Genomic DNA, 20,101 nt, shown 5'->3' on the forward strand with positions numbered 1-20,101 from the left:
TAAGCACCTGTTATTTGTTCACCTGTATTCTTTTCAGTTTGCAAACTCACCAGACAATGGAGATTTAGATCTACTCTGGTTTTAGATATATTATTTTTACTAAAAGACAAAGGCATTTACAGTCTACTTAAAGGCATTAATTAAGTGACAGTCTGGGTATTGGGATTTTAGTAAAGAGATGAGCAAATGGCATTCCATGAGGTTAAAAGGAAAAAGAACCAGGGAAGGTATTCTAAGGAGAAAAGAAAAGGATCTGGAAATTTATGGAGAGAAAAAGAAGAAAGGATTTTTAAGAGGTAGAGAGGTATTCTTTAAAAATATATAAATAAAGGAAATATATACAAATCAGGAAAAATGGAAGTGTGATAATAAGGTATTGTACAATTTAGAGAACATTAGGGAAAAGGAGATTAAAAGGGAGCTCTTGTCAACAGGCCAATTCATACAATAAGTGCCTTATAATACTATGATATAGGAGTCAATTTTCTGGCCCCAAGTATGTTTAAATTATTTATCTCTTTCTGAAAATGTATTATTGAAAGGCACAGTTCATCTGAAGCACACATTTTTGTTTGTTATGTCAGTAAGAAAATAGCTAGATGGCATTGGACAACTCAATATACTTTCACCAGTGCAGTAAACAAAAACTTTCATGGTTTGAATCCAAATGAAAACTTGTTAAGGGACTGAAACCAATTCTAGAGATGTGAAAAAAATGGCTTTTATAAACAAAAACGTACCTATATTTGCAGAGTTGCCTTTGTCCCCGCTTCTTGTGTAGGCCAGATCTTCTAAGCGATATGTCAGTGAGCCACTTGGTAGATCTACCAATGGAGGTATATGAGGAAATTGAAGATGGTCATATGGAATGTGGTTGTTCTAACAGGAAAGTTACATAGATCAGCTTAATTGTTCACAATCAGATCATCCCCTTTGGGAAGCATCAGCACTCTAGGTTGGATATGTGTTTCTTCAGAGTTCTAAGAACACTAAACATTTATGAAGCATAGATGTATGTTCTGCTTAAAAAAATACAATTTTTATATAAAACCAAAAATAAAACAAATAGGTGACAATGTTAATTGAGATATTCATGCCACTGTAAATGGGCATAACTGCTTAATTGCTAGAAAGTTAAAAATCTACAGTTTTGTTTAACAAATGGGAAGCAGAAAATTTCAGATGTTTTATCTTTATGATGATTTTGTGGGAATAATAACTCTTTAAGACTCTGTATCTCATCTTCATGGGAGACTAAAACTGTATATATACTCACTAAGATTGAACAGCATTTAATTTAATGCAGGGTATCATGAAATAATTACCAGTTCACCAAGATCAAGGTAAAGAATATGAAAAACCAGTAAGAGCTCTTAAAAATGAACTAGTAAGAAAACCATTTCTTTCTTTTTTTCTTTTTCTTTTAAATATATTTTTTTTATTGATTTCAGAGAGGAAGGGAGAGGGAGAGAGAGACAGAAACATCAATGATGAGAGAGAATCATTGATTGGCTGCTTCCTGCACGCCCCCTACTGGGGAATCAAGCCTGAAACCCAGGCATGTGCCCTTGACTGGAATCAAACCAGGGACCCTTCAGTATGTAGGCTGATGCTCTATCCACTGAGCAAAACCAGCTAGGGCAAGAAAACCATTTCAAACAAGTGGGAATAAATTCTCAATTATAAAATATCTTCAAAGATAATTTCATAAGCATAAGATGATTAAAATTAGGCCAAGAAGCACATGGACAATTATAGTATAACCCCTGTGAATATATAGGCAGTCTTAATGGCACAGGCTAGGAAGCCAAGACAAGCAGAATAGGGAAACTGAGACAGAGGGCCAAGCAGTTTATAGCCATCTAGTAAATTGCAAAATCCTATCTTCTGTATCCAAGTACACTTAAGAGTAAATGGTATGCACTTCTCCCCAACCAGAGGAAATACAGCTTAAATCACCCAACTCAGGGAGATAGATAGTAGAAATCCAATTAGTGCCACTTGTCATCCACAACCAAGGACACATGAAGTTAAGGGAATAAATCTCATGTTGGTACATTAGCATAAAGTTAAAAAATATTCTATTGAGAGGGAGAAACCAAGATGGCAGCATAGGTAAACACCTAAACTGCTGCCTCAAACAACAATTTCAAAACTACAACTAAAAGACAAAACGAACATCATCCAGAACCACAGGAAAGCTGGCTGAGTGGAAATTCTATAACTAGAAGGAAAGAGGAAAGCACACAGAGAATCAGAGGAGCTGCAAAAGGCTGAGGTACGGAGATATGTGCGCAGGCGGCTGAGTGCCTGACTGGCTTTCTCTAGCGGAAAGGAGATAAAAGCTCCCGACTGCGCTGAACTCCAGTTCTGACTGCACTGAACCCCAGTTCAGGGCGAGACCCTGGGGACCCAGGCTTATACGGGGGGAATCTGGACTGTCAGGTGGAAACTCAGGGGAGCCGCAAAAGTCAGAGGTCTGGAGGCGCACGCATGAGTGTGCGAAGAGAGGACTGACTGCTGAGTGCCGCTGGCTTTCCCTAGCAGGTGGGAAACGGCAGCTCCCCCACTGTGCTGAACTCCAGTTCCAGGCGAGAATCTGGGAATCCAGATTCATTGGGGGAGAAACTGGACTGTCTGGAAGTGGGCAAAACTTGAGGGCGGCTTACTCTTAGAGGTGCTTGCAGCGATTACCGAGGGACACTGAGACCCAGGGGCATCATAGGGCAGGGCTGACAGGAAGCCAAGAATGTCTGCTCAGCCCTGAGACTCTGCCCCATCTAAGCTGAGCACAGAGGCTTTTGCAATTTTGCAAGTCTTGTCTCATAAGGCTGTCTCCAGCACAGAAGTTCTCCTGGTGTAGACAGAGCTGATCCTCACAGCCAATTGGCCTGGAGGTCAATTCCTCCCAGTGATACCAAAAACAATCAAGACTTAACTACAACAAGGCTGTAGTCCACAAAGGGGTGCACCAAGAGTATCCATCTCAGGTAACTGGGGAGGCCGAGCCACTGGGCCATATAGGACACCTAGCACACAAAGCTACCCTACCAACTCAGGGAAGCAGCGAAAATGCAGAGACAAAGAAACAGATCACAAATGAAAGAAATGGAGGGAAAACAAATGACTGGATATAGAGTTCAAAACCACGGTTATAAGGTTTTTCAAGAATTTCCTAGAAAAGGCCAATAAATTTAGCGAGACCCTTGAGGATATAAAAAAGGACCAACTAGAAATTAAACATACACTGACTGAAATAAAAAATATTATACAGAGACCCAACAGCAGACTTGAGGAACGCAATAATCAAGTCAAAGATTTGAAATACAAAGAAGGAAAAAACACTCAACTGGAAAAGCAAAAAGAAAAAAGAATCCAAAAAGTTGAAGATAGTGTAAGAAGCCTCTGGGACAACTTCAAGCATACCAACATCAGAATAATGGGGGTGCCAGAAGAAGAGAGAGAGCAAGATACTGAAAACCTATTTGAAGAAATAATGACTGAAAACTTCCCCCACCTGGTGAAAGAAATGGACTTACAAGTCCAGGAAGCGCACAGAACCCCAAACAAAAGAAATCCAAAGAGGATCACACCAAGACACATCATAATTAAAATGCCAAGAGCAAAATACAAAGAGAGAATATTAAAAGCAGCAAGAGAAAAACAGTTAATTACCTACAAGGGAGCACCCATATGATTGTCAGCTGATTTCTCAACAGAAACTATGCAGGCCAGAAGGGAGTGGCAAGAAATATTCAAAGTGATGAATAGCAAGAACCTACAACCAAGATTACTCTACCCAGCAAAGCTATCATTCAGATTTGAAGGTCAGATAAAGAGCTTCACAGGTAAGAAAAAGCTAAAGGAGTTCATCAACACCAAACCAGTATTATATGAAATGCTGAAAGGTATCCTTTAAGAAGAGGAAGAAGAAGAAAAGGGTAAAGATAAAAATTATGAACAACAAATACATATCAACAAGTGAATCTAAAAATCAAGTGAATTAAAAAACTAATGAACAGAATAAACTGGTGAATATAATAGAATCAGTGGACTGAAAATTCTCAGGGGGAAAGGGGTGTGGGGGTACAGGAAGAGACTGGACAAAAATCGTACACCTATGGATGAGGACAGTGAGGGGGAGGTAAGAGCAGAGGGTGGGGTGGGAACCGGGTAGAGGGGAGCTATGAGGGGAAAAAAGGAGGAACAACTGTAATAATCTGAACAATAAAGATTTATTAAATTTTAAAAAAGAAAGAAAAGGTATACCTAAATCCGATCAAATAAAAATTGCAAGCATTCTACTAAAAAAAAAAAAGAAAAAAAGAAAGAAAAATATTCTATTGAGATCCTCCCCTAAGACCTCCTAGACTCCCAGCCTTTAAAAATTCTCAAGAAGAAGGATCCTTTCCTTTCCTCCCCACACCTGTTCTTCCCCCACAGGCATGAGACTCCTAAACTCCAAAGGACCTCACGAGACTTGCAACCAGGGCAGTGGGCAGTGGCCGTTCATCCTGAGCTAACCCTGAACCTGTCCCCAAGGCCCCCTTTTCTCTGATTTAGTGAGCCAAAGCATTCCCATGTTGGCTCATTTCCCCACCTAGTCTCTCTCCTATTGCTTCTTCTATCCTAGGCCCTTCCTTGCTTCATTGTCCCCAGCTCTCATAAATGTCTCTAAAAATCACCTGGACTCTTGTTGTGAAATCTTTCCTGAACGAAGTCAGGAACCCACACATTACTGCCTGGCCCTAGGCAGACCCGCTCAGGGCCAGGACCCCTTTTTGGTAACTCTCACTTTGCACAGCTACAATATGCACAAATTTCTGTTACCAAGATTTAGTTGATTAACACCAGCCCCCTAACAACACAATTCCTGTTTCAGTTACTGAGGAAGGTTAGTAAGAAGCTAGAAAAATTCCTCGGTAGGTGGAATAGGCAAATTGAGACAGATAGCTGAAAAAAAAACACACACAAAAAAAACAACCCCCAACAACTAGCTCAGCAATTTACAGCCAGATACAGAAGGTCCCCAGGGTGGAAAGCCCTGGGTGCCTAGCAAGGGGCAAAACTGAGAAAAACAAGGACTTCATCCCCAGAGTAACTTCTCCTCCCAGGACTTTTCCTCCCTAGGAGATAACATCTAGGCCTCAGTTGTATTTCAGCTCCAGGACCAGAAAAGCAGCAAAACTAAATGACTCCTTGACTGCCTCAGGACCAGCTACATCCTAATATACATAAAAATCCAGGGCCCTCATGACCAGACGGGATGACTGAACAGTAACAGTAACAACCACACAGCAGCTGTGTGGTGCGACCAGGCTGGCATGGAGGTTAGTGAGGGACGACCAAATGACTGACCAGCAGGCTGCATGGGGTGATAAAGCTGGCAGAGGGGTTAGTGAGGGACAACCAAACGACTGACCGGCAGGCTGCATGAGGTGACCAGGCCAGCAGGGGGGTTAGTGAGGAACAACCAAATGACTGACCAGCAGGCTGCATGGGGCAACCAGGCCGGCAGGGAGGTTAGTGAGGGATGACCAAACGACTGACCAGCAGGCTGTGTGGGGAGACCAGGTCAGCAAGGGGGGCAGTTGGGGGTAACCAGGCCGGCAAGGGGGGGCAGTTGGGGGTGATCAGGCCAGCAGGCAATGGTGGTTAGGGGTGATCAGGCTTATGGTGGGGGCACTTAGGGGCAATCAGGTAATCAGGCAGGCAAGTGGTTAGGAGCCAGCAGTCCCAGATTGTGAGAGGATGTCCGACTGCCGGTTTAGGCCCGATCCCCGGGATCACGCCTAACCCAGCAGTCGGACATCCCCTGAGAGGTCTGGATTGGAGAGGGTGCAGGCTGGACTGAGGGGACCCCCCCCCCCCATCCCTGTGCATGAATTTCATGCACCGGGCCTCTAGTTGACTAATAATCCCCTGCCCTGGCACCAACTAATCCGTGGAGACCATGACCCTGTAAGAGCCCTAGAAAGCTGATGAATATTCTATTGAGACACTCCCCTCACACTTCCCCTAAGACTTCCTGCCAAAGTGTCCTACATACTTGCCATATCATCTTTACAGATGCTAAAAATACACTGGAAGAATAAAAGTAATGAAAAATGGAAAGAATAACTAATTTGGCAGAACATACCAGATAGAGAGTATGAACATACCTTTTAGGTCATCAGCTACCTTGGGTAAATTTGGTGAAGCCAATGTGTCCTGTATAAAGGTGAGATCTTCGTGGAAGGTTTCAATATGCTCTCCATTAATCAAGTGGATATCAATCTGGAAAAAAAAATTGTTAAGCCAGGAAATGGGGGGGGAAAGATTTATAAATAGGAAGGTACTTATAATTTTGTTTAATTGGAATATTAATTGGTCAGCTCTTGACTCCCACCTTAGAAGTTCTGTTTTTGAAACTAATTCTAGTTTTTAAAAAAGTTCTGCTTTTATGGGACTACATGAAGCATATTGCTTTTTCATTCTTCTCAGTGCAAAACAAACAAATAAACAAACCAACCCCCAAACCTACAAACTTCTCTTCTGCTTCTGGGTAAGTATTCCGATCTCAGTTCTGCCTCTGCTTGCTGATGGGGAGGAGAGAGTGACAATGAACTCTGATAGTCTGGGGCAAACTAAGGTGAAGAAGCACTAGCAAGCAGAGCCCTGAGGCTGACACTGGAATCAAAGACTCTTTGTTTCTTGTATATTAATGGCTGCCTCATCAGTACAATTTCCCTGAAAGAGCATTTCCAGCTCCCTCACCCAGTCTTCAGAGAATTCATCCGAGGCCCACCTCTCAAGGGCCAGGGCCTCACAATGGAGCTTCCTGTGTCATAGCTAGTCAGTCTCATCTTTGCATCAGGGTGTGGGGAACCTGGCTCACACACCCATGTACAGTCAAGTCACACTGTGGCAGGGAATAGCATGTCTTAAACTTACTTATATGAAAGCATGCATTTATATAATCACCTAAGGGTGGAGCCGTGTCTTTTTCTTCTTTTTTGTCCTAATGCCTAGCACAGCCAGTGCCTGCAACATACAAACTCTCAATAAATGTACTAAACTGTATGAGTTTTAGTTATTTCCAAGGTGGCCCTTGCAATTATGTTTGATCTTCTGCATGACCAATGCAGGTGTTGTGAGAATCTGAACCACACTGCATAGAGTAGGCAAGCAATAACTACCAGCTGGAAAGGTATTCTGTGCTTACCCCTGAATTATTTTTTTTTTTGTCTCCATGCTGTTCCATCTAAACAAAGGGAAACCTTATTCTCCTCCCATCCTGTCCAGCCCGCTTAAAACTGCGGCTCAGTTTTTCTTGTTTAAGGGTACTAAGGCAAAACAACTGACTGAACCGTGCCACGGTTATTTTAATATGCAAAGGAAGGATTGGTAGCTTGTTGTTTCTTGCCATTGCAAGTTCTGGACAAAACCGAGATCCCTGACAATAACAGGTTTCAATAATTTTAGATGGTACTTTGGCAATAGTGGATATGGCCATACTGAATGCTATCAGCAGGTGCTTACTTACAGGTTCTTATTCAGCAGATGTTCCTTCCAAATGTTGAGAAATGTACTGAAGCAGATACATTTGAATATTTGTTCTGATAAGCTATCTTTCAAATACTTCCAGATGGAGACTTTCATTAGCTGGTAATTAGCTTAGTATCCATTTCCCTATTGTTTATGACTTCATAGTAGCCTATGAGGAGCTAATTAAGGGTTATCTTTTTATTAATGGGTGAAGAGGAAGCTTTTTGAAACCAATTGATAAAAGTGAGTTGTAAATCTCTTTTAAAAATTAGCTTTAAATTGATGCCATATATTGGCAGCCCTAAAAACTCCTTATCAACTTGTTATGCCCCAAATTTCCAAATTTATGGTAACTATATAAAAAATCTGCAGGTGGTGCTGATTGGTGATACTACCCACTCCATTTCCATCATGAAACAGTTCCATCATTCCCATAACAAGACTGGGTCACCTCATGTTTCAATACTATCTCTTATATAAAAGACCCGTGGCCGTCACGCTGTAACGCCGTCATGACCAAACGAACAGCAGCTCTCACAGCGGGCGGGGCGGGGCACAAGCTACAAGCGGCGATGGGTGGGGCAGCCAGCTGAGGCAAGCAGAAGTGAGCTACTCGCACACGATTTTGTGTGCGCTAGGCCTCTAGTTATAATTAAAACTTGGCAGCCATATTGCCAAAAATCAGGTTACAATGAATCCCACCAATGGAAAACATTATTTTGTGTTATCATACTTTTTCCAACCCTAAACAAATAGTTTTCACAATGGAGGACAATTCAGGAAGGTCATGGTTGAGGTGGATTATAAGGTCAAGTCCAGAAACTCCTACATAGGATATATTTTCTATGGCTTTTGACAAAGATGAAGCAACTCTAAGAAGTTTGTTTTTTGGGAAGAGTAAGAGTCCCACATACTAGTACTTCATTGGAGTTAAAGGAAAAAATAGAAAGGGAAAAGTAATTATTCAGAGAGATAGCAGCTTACAAATTTCCAGAATGAACGAAAGAACAAATTCTCTGATGCAATGAAACCCAATGAATTCCAAACCAAGTAATAAGAAATGGATACCTAGGCACAATATGTTGAAAGGACAGAATGCCAAAGAAAAAAAAGAAGCCAGAAAAGAAAAGAGACCTTAACCACTGAAGGGCTGCCAAACTGATGGCTGATTTTTCAGCAGCAATAGTGGGAATAATCCAAGTGTTATAACTTTCATCCTACAGATTTTCCTAGTAAAATTATCTTCCAAACTTAGGGGAGAAAAGAAACCTCATTTTAAAGACTTTTTTGGGCAGTTTGATTTTCACAGTAAAATTAAACAAAAAGTACAGAGAGTTTCCATATACCATTATCCTCACACAGGCATACCTTCCCCACTATCAACATCCTGCACCAGGAAGGAACATTTGTTACAATCCATGAACCTGCACTGACACATCATTATCACCAAAGTCCATAGTTTAAATTAGGGTCCTTGAGAATCAGTTTGTTGACATCCACAAAATAACTTGCTGGGATTTTTATTATGATTGCATTGAATCTATACATCAAGTTGGGAAAAACTATCTCTTGATAATATTCAGTCTTCTTATCTGTGAATACAGGCTATCTCTCCATTTATAGTTTTTTAAAATTTATTTCACAAGTTTTACAGTTTCCTTCATACATATCTTATATATTTTTTGTTAGCTTTATATCTAAGTGTTTTATCTTTTTTTGCCTGCTCATGTAAATAGCATTTTTTTTTCAAATTCACTTGTTTATTGTTGGTATATAGTAAAACAATTGGTTTTTGGATTACTTGTATCCTGAAAACTTGCTATAATTGCTTGTGCATCTAAATATACATCTAAACAATTAATGAGCAAAAAGGGAACATAATAAAAGTTAGAAAAGAAAATGAAAACATAACATTTTAAAGTATGTAGAACCTACATATTATAGCACTTAGAGAGATATTTATAGCCTTAATTCCCTACATGAAAAGAGGAAAGATTGAAAATTAATGTGGTAAGCACTCAATATAAGAAATTAGGAAAAGATCATCAAAACAGACACAATGAAAGTAGAAATAAGAAAGGCAAGAGCAAATACTAATGAAATAAGAAGTAAATTTACAATAAAGCAAATAAAAAAGCCAAGTATTGGTCTTTGAATGAATAATAATAATAAAAAAAATTGAGCACGGCTGCAGTGGCTCAGTGGTTGAGCTCTAACCTATACGAGTAAACCAGTAGGTCATGTTTCAGTTCCTGGTCTGAGCACATGCCCGGGTGGTGGGCTCGATCTCCAGTCGTGCAGGAGGCAGCTGATCAATGATTTTCTCTCATTGATGTTTCTATCGCCCTCTCCCCGTCCCTTCCTCTCTCTGAAATCTATTTTTTTATAAAGCATTAAGAAAAGATAGACCACACACACACACACACACACACACACACAAAACCTCAGTAAAAAAAAAAAGGGCAAAGTATACAAATGGGCATTTCCAGAAAAGCAACAGGATGAGTAATAAACACATGGAAAATGCAAATTAAAACTACATGAAATATTACTTTGTACTAATCACACTGGAAATAATTCAAAAGTTGGCTAATACCAAGTGTTGGAGAGACTCTGAAGAGGTGAATATAAATTAATACTTGGGAAAACAAGTTGGCATTATCTAGAAACAAGGATAAAGAGGCACATACCCAATGATTCAACAATTCTCCCTTTAGGTACCAGTAAATACCTAGGGAAACGTTTGCACATGAGTACCACATGTACAAGGATGTTCAAGGCGGCCATGTGTGTAAGAGCAAAACAAACAAACAAACACCTACAAAAATTTCAGCATTCTTGTAAAACCAAAATAAGTTTGTAAATTATAGCATATTTATAAAATGAAACTCTATAGTGATGAAGAATGAATAAATGATTGCTCTATGCCTCAACACTGATAAATCTCAGAAGATAATTTTGAGTAAAAAAAAAAAAAACAAGCTAAGTTATAGAGCAAAAGAGCTTGATTCCACTTATATAAAGTTCAAAATTATGTAACTCGGCAATAGATTGTTTAGGAATTTATAAATAAGTGGCAAAACCATAAAACAAGCAAGAGAACAATAAACATAAAATTCAAATATATTATTAGCATTCTGAAGGGAAAGACTGCAACTTACTTCTACCTACCCCTCCCACAGCCCCACCATATGGCTACAGTGTAGCAGGGAACTCAGAGCCTTGCAAACTGGACACTGAAAAAGCATCAAATAAACTGGTCTGTGTTGCATTTCACTGCCTTTACTTTTTTTCAAAGAATGGAATGGCAGTAGAAATAAAGGGTAATTTTTTTTCTTTTACTAACAATGCTCCAATTTCTCTTCTCTCCCCTTATGTAGAAACTATTCATTCTATAAACTGTACAGGTTTTTTCAGAAGCCAAAGCTTCACTAAGAACCTTTCAAAAGCTGCCTCTCTGAACCTTTCAGGTAAATAATAATAATAATTTGGTTTCACAAATTACCTGATGGAGACTCTATATCTGACAAATATACTCTTAATTTGGATTAAACTATCCATGATCACATTCATGATCAACATAACCTGTATGCATTATGCTTCATTTCAGTAGATGCATTTCTAAATAAAACTGGAATTACATTTTGAAAGAGCGTATTTTATATGTACCAGAGTTTTCAAATGTAATTGTGACATGCAGGCTTCCCATTAGGAGTCTCTGGTACAGTTAATTTATAATTACACCACAAATTTCTTTTTGTATGAACTTATATTTTCCTCATGTCTATGCTTCTTAAGGCTACACTTTTCAGGAAGAGTAGTAACTCTATAAGACAAAGAAGCTAATTTCTCAGTGATTCATTGGCTTAGCACATTATTCAAAGACTCTTTGGGCCTTAATTAAGAAAATAAGATCCAAAGAAATCAAACATATGGAGACTAAACAGCATGTTATTAAACAATGACTGGGTTACCAGAGAGATCAAGGAAGAAATAAAAAACATCTTGGCAACAAATGATAATGAAAACACAACAATCCAAAATCTATGGGACACAGCGAAAGCAGTCATGAGAGAGAAGTTCATAGCTCTACAAGCCTACTGCAAAAAACAAGAAACAATGGTAATAAATTACCTAACCCTACAACTCAAAGAGTTAGAAAAAGAGCAACAAGAAAAGCCCAGTGTAAGCAGAAGGAAGGAAATACTAAAGATCAGAGCAGAGATAAACGACATAGAGACCAAAGAAACAATACAAAAGATCAACAAAACCAAGAGCTGGTTCTTTGAAAGGATAAATAAGATTGATGAACCTCTAGCCAGGCTCACCAAGAAGCAAAGAGAGAGGACCCAAATAAACAAAATCAGAAATAAAAGAGGTGAAATAACAGACCCTGCCTAAATACAAAGGATTGTTACAAAATACTACAAACAACTCTATTCCAACAAACTGGACAACCTGGAGGAAATGGACATATTCCTAGAAAAATATAACCTTCCAAAATTCAATCAGGAAGAATCTAAACAGCTCAACAGGCCAGTAACTATGGAAGAAATTGAAGCAGTCATAAAAAAGCTTCCGGCAAACAAAATCCCAGGGCCAGATGGCTTCACAGGAGAGTTTTACCAAACATTCAAGGAAGAACTAAAACCTATCCTCCTCAGACTATTCCAAAAAATTCAAGAGGAAGGAACACTTCCAAGCTCCTTCTATGAAGCCAGCATCACCCTAACACCAAAACCAGATAAAGACAACACAATGAAAGAGAATTACAGACCAATATCCCTCATGAACATAGATGACAAAATCCTCAACAAAATTCTAGCAAATCGGCTCCAGCAGTACAGCAGAAAGATCATACACCATGACCAAGTAGGATTTATCCCAGGAATGCAAGGATGGTACAATATCCGCAAATCAATAAACGTGATGCATCACATAAACAAATTGAGAGATAAAAATCACATAGTCATATCAATTGATGCAGAAAAAGCATTTGACAAAATCCAACACCCTTTCTTGATAAAAACTCTCAACAAGGTGGGAATAGAAGGATCATACCTCAACATAATAAAAGCTATATGTGATAAACCCACAGCAAACATCATACTCAATGGGCAAAAACTAAAACCATTTCCCCTAAGAACAGGAACAAGACAGGGATGCCCACTCTCACCACTCCTGTTTGACATAATGCTGGAAGTATTAGCTATTGCAATTAGACAAGAAGAAGAAATAAAAGGCATCCAAATTGGAAAAGAAGAAGTAAAGCTGTCCTTATTTGCAGATGACATGATATTGTACATAAAAAACCCGAAAGACTCCATCAAAAAACTAATAGACTTAATAAATGAATTCGGCAATGTAGCAGGATACAAAATTAACGCCAAGAAATCTATGGCATTTCTATACACCAATAGTGAACTTACAGAAAGAGAGACTAAAAAAGCAATTCCATTTACCATCACACCAAAAAAATTAAGATACCTAGGAATAAACTTAACTGAGGAGGTAAAAGACCTATACGTGGAAAACTAAAGGACACTGAAGAAAGAGATAGAGGAAGACATAAACAGACGGAAGAACATACCATGTTCATGGATTGGTAGAATCAACATCACTAAAATGTCCATACTACCCAAAGCAATCTATAGATTCAATGCACTCCCCATTAAAATACCAACAGCACATTTCACAGACCTAGAAAGAACTCTCCAAAAATTCATCTGGAATAAAAAAAGACCCTGAATAGCCACAGCAATCCTGAGAAAGAAGAATAAAGTAGGAGGGATCTCAATACCAGATTTCAAGCTGTATTAAAAAGCCATTGTTCTCAAAACAGCATGGTACTGGCACAAGAACAGACATATAGATCAATGGAACAGAATAGAGAATCCAGATATTGACCCAAACCATTATGCTCAATTAATATTTGACAAAGGAGGCATGAACATACAATGGAGTCAAGACAGTCTCTTCAATAAATGGTGTTGGGAAAATTGGACAGATACATGCAAAAAAATGAAACTAGGTCACCAACTTACACCATACACAAAAATAAACTCAAAATGGATACATGACTTAAACATAAGACGGGAAACCATAAAAATACTAGAGGAATCCACAGGCAACAAAATCTCAGACATATGCCAAAAGAACTTCTTCACTGACACTGCCCCTAGGGCAATGGAAGCTAAAGAGAAAATTAACAAATGGGACTACATCAAAATAAAAAGCTTTTTTACAGCAAAAGAAACCATCAACAAAACAACAAGAAAGTCCACTCTATGGGAGAACATATTTGCAAATGCTATCACTGATAAAGGTTTAATCTCCAACATCTACAGGCAGCTTATGCAACTTAATAAAAGAAAGATAAATGATCCAATAAAAAAAATGGTCAACGGACCTAAATAGAATCTTTTCAAAAGAAGACAGAAGGAAGGCCAAGAGACACATGAAAACATGCTCAAAGTCACTAATTACCCAAGAGATGCAAATCAAAACGACAATGCGGTACCATCTCACACCTGTCAGAATGGCTATCATCAACAAATCAACAAATGACAAGTGTTGGCGAGGATGCGGAGAAAAAGGAACCCTCGTGCACTGCTGGTGGGAATGCAGACTGGTGCAGCCACTGTGGAGAACAGTATGGAGTTTCCTCAAAAAACTGAAAATGGAACTCCCATTTGACCCAGTAATCCCACTCCTGGGAATATATTCGAAGAAACTAGAAACACCAATCAGAAAGGATATATGCACCCCTATGTTCATGGCAGCACAATTTACAAAAGCTAAGATTTGGAAACAGCCTAGGTGCCCGTCAGCAGATGACTGGATCAGAAAGCTATGGTACATCTACACAATGGAATACTATGGTGCCATAAAAAAGAAGGAATTCTCATCATTTGCAGCAACCTGGATGGAATTGGAGAATATTATGCTAAGTGAAATAAGCCAGTCAATGAAAGAAAAATACCACATAATCTCACTCATTCATGGATAATAAAGAACATTATAAATTGATGAACAGAAAGATAGATACAGAGACAGTAAAGCATCAAACAGACTGTCAAATTACAGGGGGAAGGTTAGGGAGAGGTGGGGGAGATAAGAGATCAACCAAAGGACTCTGCATGCTTATAAGCATAACCAATGGACGCAAAAATCTGGGGGGTGAGGGCATGTATGGGAGTGGGGTGGGGGGGACAATGGTAAGATATGTACACATATAATACCTTAATAAAAAATTTAAAAAAAGAAAAAGAAAAATAACTTAACTTGAGTAAAAAAAAATAGGCTTCTTTGGATTATAATGCCTTCTAACATCCTTGAGCTCTTGGTTTTTAAGACAATATCTGACAGGTAACAAAAATAAAAAAATAAAAATAAGGAGAATTTTTTTGTAATTGGTAGGCATGAATCCCAAATAAACTAGTCGCCATAAAGCTTAGGAATGCCAGAGAAAAAGTAGAGCAGTGTATTTTTCCAGATTGCATATTTTAGTTTCTTTTTAGCCATTCTTAGTCAGAATGTTGTATAAGTTCTCTGAGAGATCCAAATGAATTTCTTTACATAATTGAATACTTATAGTTAATAATTAATGTTACTATTTATTTTAAAAGTACACCACACCCACTTCTGAAAAGGCCTGAGGAAGTTTACATATTAACTCATAGTTCAAGGGCACACTATTATGTTTAAGTACTAAATAAAATGGACTCTACAAAAGATAGAGAAATTGATGCTATCAGGGACCAGTCATGCTCTGCCTTTTTTGAATGGCTCCTCACCGCAGACACTACCTCCTCCCTACACTCTTCAGTGGGAGGTTGTTTGTTCTTGAACTTACCACTTAACCAACAGGAGCTAGCTGGGCTTGTCCAGCAGAATTGACAGGTCAGTGACGTGGGTAAGAGTGTGAACTTTGCAGCCTAGATTGGAATTGTGGCAATGTATTTTGAGCAAGTTATTAAATGTCTCAGAGCATCAGTTTCCACATTGGAAAATGGGGAAAATAATAGTACTTACCTCATAGGTGAGAATTAAATAAGTTTAGTATATGTAAATCACTTAGAACAGAAGCTGGCACACCCTAAGTGCTAAATAACTATTAGCATTTGGCAATTCAACCTTCCTCCAATTCCCTATAAAAATCCTCCCTTTGAAACTTGTACGTTTCAAATTTACTATCCTCCATCCCTTCCTGTTCTCATCATTCCCTGACATGTATCAGAGACTTTGGAACATGGCTTATGATTTTTCCCTCCACCCCAAATCTGCCATCTAGATGACTCTTCCAATATCCAACACCTTGGCTTCTTCAACTCTAGTATCCTTCATCTCCACACAGATATCAAAAACTCATCCTTTTCCCCTTGTTATTACCTGGAGCTACTCCACTTATAACATCTTTAACCACACTGCTCAACTTTCTTACCACAAGCTCCTGTTATCCTCATTGTTCCAATTAGAGCTGCTTATCCACCAGAATTGGACTGAAGTCCTATCCTTGCATTTCCATGTATTAGACATTTTTCTGGTTGGTTTAGTCCTTCAACCGGTCTCTTTAAATAATACCGCTGCCTGGCCTGTGTGGCTCAGTTGCTTAAGCATCGCCTCATGAGCCAAGAGGTCATGAGGTTGTGGGCTCAATCCCCACGAAAAGGCATGCAGGGAGAAGCCAATCAATGTTTCTCTCTTTCAGATGTTTCTATCTTTCTCTCTCCCTCTCCCTTCCTCTCTCTCTAAAGTCAATAAAAAACACATTAAAAAAATAAACAATACCTCCAACTTCTCACTTCTCTTGCTCCATTTTCCTTCAATACTTACCCAAATGTGGATTAACCCAGCCCTTGTTACTCTTAAAACCATAGTAAAGCCCTCAACTATGTGCATTGGAGCCCTTATCTCATGGTCTCTATGCTCAGTTGAGCCCTCAGCACAGTCTGGCAGCCTCCTCCGCGGCCCCGTGCCAGCTCTGCATTTCTTGCAAACTTTCTACCCACTACGTTCTCATGTCTCATATCTAGTCACCAAGTTCTATCTAAACCACTTCCTAAATATCTCTTGAATCTAAAAGCTTCGGTTCATTTTTTCTCTGCTTTACTTATCTCTAATCATTCCCTTTCTCTCCTCCAAAAATTTTTCTTCTCTGCTGCCAAAGTGATGTTCCTGAAGTTCAGGTACCACCAAGTTCCCTTACTATCCTTCAGTAACTCCCTACTGCTTTCTGATATAGGGCTTGGCCCCAAGGCCCTCTGTGACCAGGGCCCTGCTCACCTCTCTAGATTTCTTTCTAGATTTGTCCAACCTGTATTCTATATACTCAATTACTTGTACTTCCTTCACTATGCCATACTCTCTCAGAACCATGCATCTCCTATGAAGAAAATGCCCACATGCGGCTCTTTGGCCCCTTGAGTATGGCTCTTCCACAAAATACCACGGCCTGGGCAAGTCTATTTTGAAGAAGTGGCGTTATAAGAAGTTTAAGTTTAAAAAATTTGGCTCTCAAAAGAAATTTCAATCATCGTACTGTTGGTATTTGGCTCTGTTGACTAATGAGTTTGCTGACCACTGCCCTATATCAACACTTCGGAGTCAGAGAAAGGTCTGCTTTCCCTTGTGTTTCTTTGTTAAAGAGGCAAACAAAACAAAACGAAAAATCCTTTCTTAAAACCCTCACCCTACCGCCACCATAAGGATATTTCCCTGCCGGCCGGTGTGGCTCAATAGTTGAGCATCGACCTATGAACCAGGAGGTCATGGTTCAATTCTCGGTTAGGGCTCATGCCGGGTTTGCAGGATCAATCCCCAGTGGGGGCCAATCAATGATTCTCTCTCATCATTGATGTTTCTATCTCTCTCTCCCTCTCCCTTCTTCTCTGAAATCAATACAAGTATATTTAAAAAAGAAAAAGAATATTTCTCTCCAATCTCAATGGCCCAGCCAGGTTGTATTTCAACTGGTCACAGGCAGGCATAGGTAATGGGAGCATTATTTTGGCTTAGACCAATCAGGATTTACCTGAATCACCTGAAGGAATAGGACACTAAGACAAAATTAGGGCTCTAATGAAGGATGAGGAGGGAAACGGCTGTTGGGAAGGCAACTAGCTGTCTTTGCTCAAATGAGTGTCATCATTAAATAAATGTCAGATTTGGAGTCAGGCACATCATAGTTTGATTCCCATGTCTGTCCTTTTCTAGTTGGTGTCTGTGTGACCTTGGGGAATTCTTTTCTCCTCCTTGAGAATCAATTTCCTCATCAATAAAATAGAGATAGCAAAACGTAACTTTTAATATTACTGTGAAGATTAAATAAAATAGCATACATAATGTTGCCTAACACAATGAACTTCACTCATTAAAAATATTTTTTGGCACCTATAATGTGCCAGGTATTGTACTGGGCTATAGTGGTAAATAAGATAGAGATGATCCCTCCCTTCATATAATTTATTAGCATTAAATGTTAGTTTTTAAAAAAACTCCCTAATTTTGCTGAAAAAATTCATAAGTACTTGATTATTTTGACAATCACTTTTTAAAGAAATTCATTGTTTTCAGGAGTGCTTATGGCTCCTAAAGTTTTATGTGTGAAGGTTTAGAAACATTTGTTTTTCCTTTTTTTTTCTGTTTAATTTAAATTATCAGATACATTTACATTTTATGAATATATTTTCACTGTAAGTGCTATCCGGATTCCTAGACAGAAGATAATTGGCAAAGTATAATATATTTAACAGTGAACAACCAAGACAATATCCAGTACAATCTTGTAACCCTGGGAAAAAATGCAGATGCAATAATGTGTAGTCCACCCATCTGAGTCAAGATAGATCCACTTCATGGGGAGGGTTAATCTTCACATAATAGGAACAATCAGGTAATTAGAGTGACCCATTCCGTAACCATGACCGTTAACAGTTTTTATCTTTTAATGAAATTAACAGTACAGTTAAACAGTACTTATCAAAACTAATATCTCCAAAAAAATACCAGTATCACATATGCTTGAAAGTATAATTAAGAGACTACTGAAGCAGATTGAGGACTCTTTCTTACCTTAACCTTTTTTTTGGGATACAGGAAGAAAAATGGTTTTAGAACAGGAGATCTAGAATATAATACACAAGAAGGGACAATAAACATTAGATTTACAAATATGAGGGCTCAGAAAAAAGGGAGGTGGGGTTTCCAGACCTCCACTCACTTGTCATGCCTGACCCACCTCTACCTAGTTTTCTTACTGACCATATACACCAATCAATTTCCCTTTGAGCATACCAAGGAGCATTCATATTTCTTCATCAGAAAGTGCCTTTATATACACAAAAGCCAAGCATTAGTGGGTCACTAAAAGTTGAATGAAAAAGTTGTTTTTCTAGTACAAACTTTGGATTTTCACCATTCCTTCATTCAGTCTCCTGTAAGACCGAAAACAAGTCTGCATGGAGCCAGACAATAATTTCTAGATATGGACAGAGGTAAATGGCCTTTAGTGTGACCTAATATTTAAGTTTAACCAAACAAATACAAGGGTCAAAAGGAAATCGACTTATCTAATGTGGACAGACAACAAAGTATAAAGTTATACTAGTAAACAGGAAAGAAACACAGACCTAGAGAAGGCATTGAATATTTGTGGACTGAATTGACCAGGAGTTGAAACTAGAGACAAAGTAAGTTATTATTAAATTGTATGGTATATAAGATTAAGTTTATGGGACCAACTACCTTGGGATCCTTAAATATTTTTAAACCTTTTTATAGTGAAATATAATATTTATAGAGAAAAAGTCAAGGAACAAACATGTACAGTTTGATGATTTATCACAAAACAACATCCATATAATCACCACTAATGTCAAGAAACAGATTGCTGCCTGCAGGTGAGAAGGTTCCCTCCTGCCTCTCCCAGTCACTACCACCCCTGACAGAGGTAATCACTATCCTGACATAGATGAAAATCATTTCCTTGCTTTTCTTTATAGTTCTTCTACCCAAGCGTGTACCCCCAAACACGAGTTTATTTTTGCCTGTTTTTTGAACTTTGTATAAACAGAATTACAGTACATATTCTTTGGTTCCTGACTTCATTGATCCTCCATGGTGGTGGGAGGTCCGTGGTCCCAGCCCATCCTTACAGCAGATCGTTGTGGGAGTAAAGCCTTCCCATTGATGTGTCAACCACAACCAAGTCTCACCTATAACAGGAGGGTGTACACAGCGCACAGGGCGAGACGTGTGCACCTGTAGTTTCCAGTTCAGGTGATGGGGGAGGCTGTGCCACTGGGCCCTACAGAACACCTACTACCTAAGGCCACTCTACCAAGCCTGGGAGATGTAGCAGCTCTACCTAATACCTAGAAACAAACACAGTTAGGATGCCAAAATGAGGAGACAAAGAAACATGTCCCAGATGCAAGAAAAGAACAAAACTCCAGAAAAAAAGAACTAAACAAAATGGAGACAGGTGATCTACTAGGTACCGAGTTCACTGGTTATAAGGATGCCCAATGAACTTAATGAGAACTTACAACAGCATAAAAAGGGATATGGAAAC

The 20,101-nt window shown here is 39.0% G+C and overlaps 1 protein-coding gene across 5 annotated transcripts in view; it reads right to left on the reverse strand.

Annotated features, from left to right (window-relative positions):
* LOC307099815 (uncharacterized protein) overlaps positions 1–20,101 on the reverse strand; it is a 96,691-nt gene that overhangs the window by 23,762 nt on the left and 52,828 nt on the right. For all 5 annotated transcript variants that reach the window (XM_079771796.1, XM_079771800.1, XM_079771798.1 and 2 more), the window contains 3 exons: positions 18,601–18,652; positions 6,162–6,276; positions 741–824 (listed from right to left, as the gene is read on the reverse strand). In XM_079771796.1, coding sequence (XP_079627922.1) covers positions 741–824; positions 6,162–6,276; positions 18,601–18,652 — 251 coding nt within the window. The remainder of the gene's footprint in view (positions 1–740; positions 825–6,161; positions 6,277–18,600; positions 18,653–20,101) is intronic.

Source organism: Cnephaeus nilssonii (assembly GCF_951640355.1).
Source record: "Cnephaeus nilssonii genome assembly, chromosome: 5".
NCBI classification, from domain to species: domain Eukaryota; kingdom Metazoa; phylum Chordata; class Mammalia; order Chiroptera; family Vespertilionidae; genus Cnephaeus; species Cnephaeus nilssonii.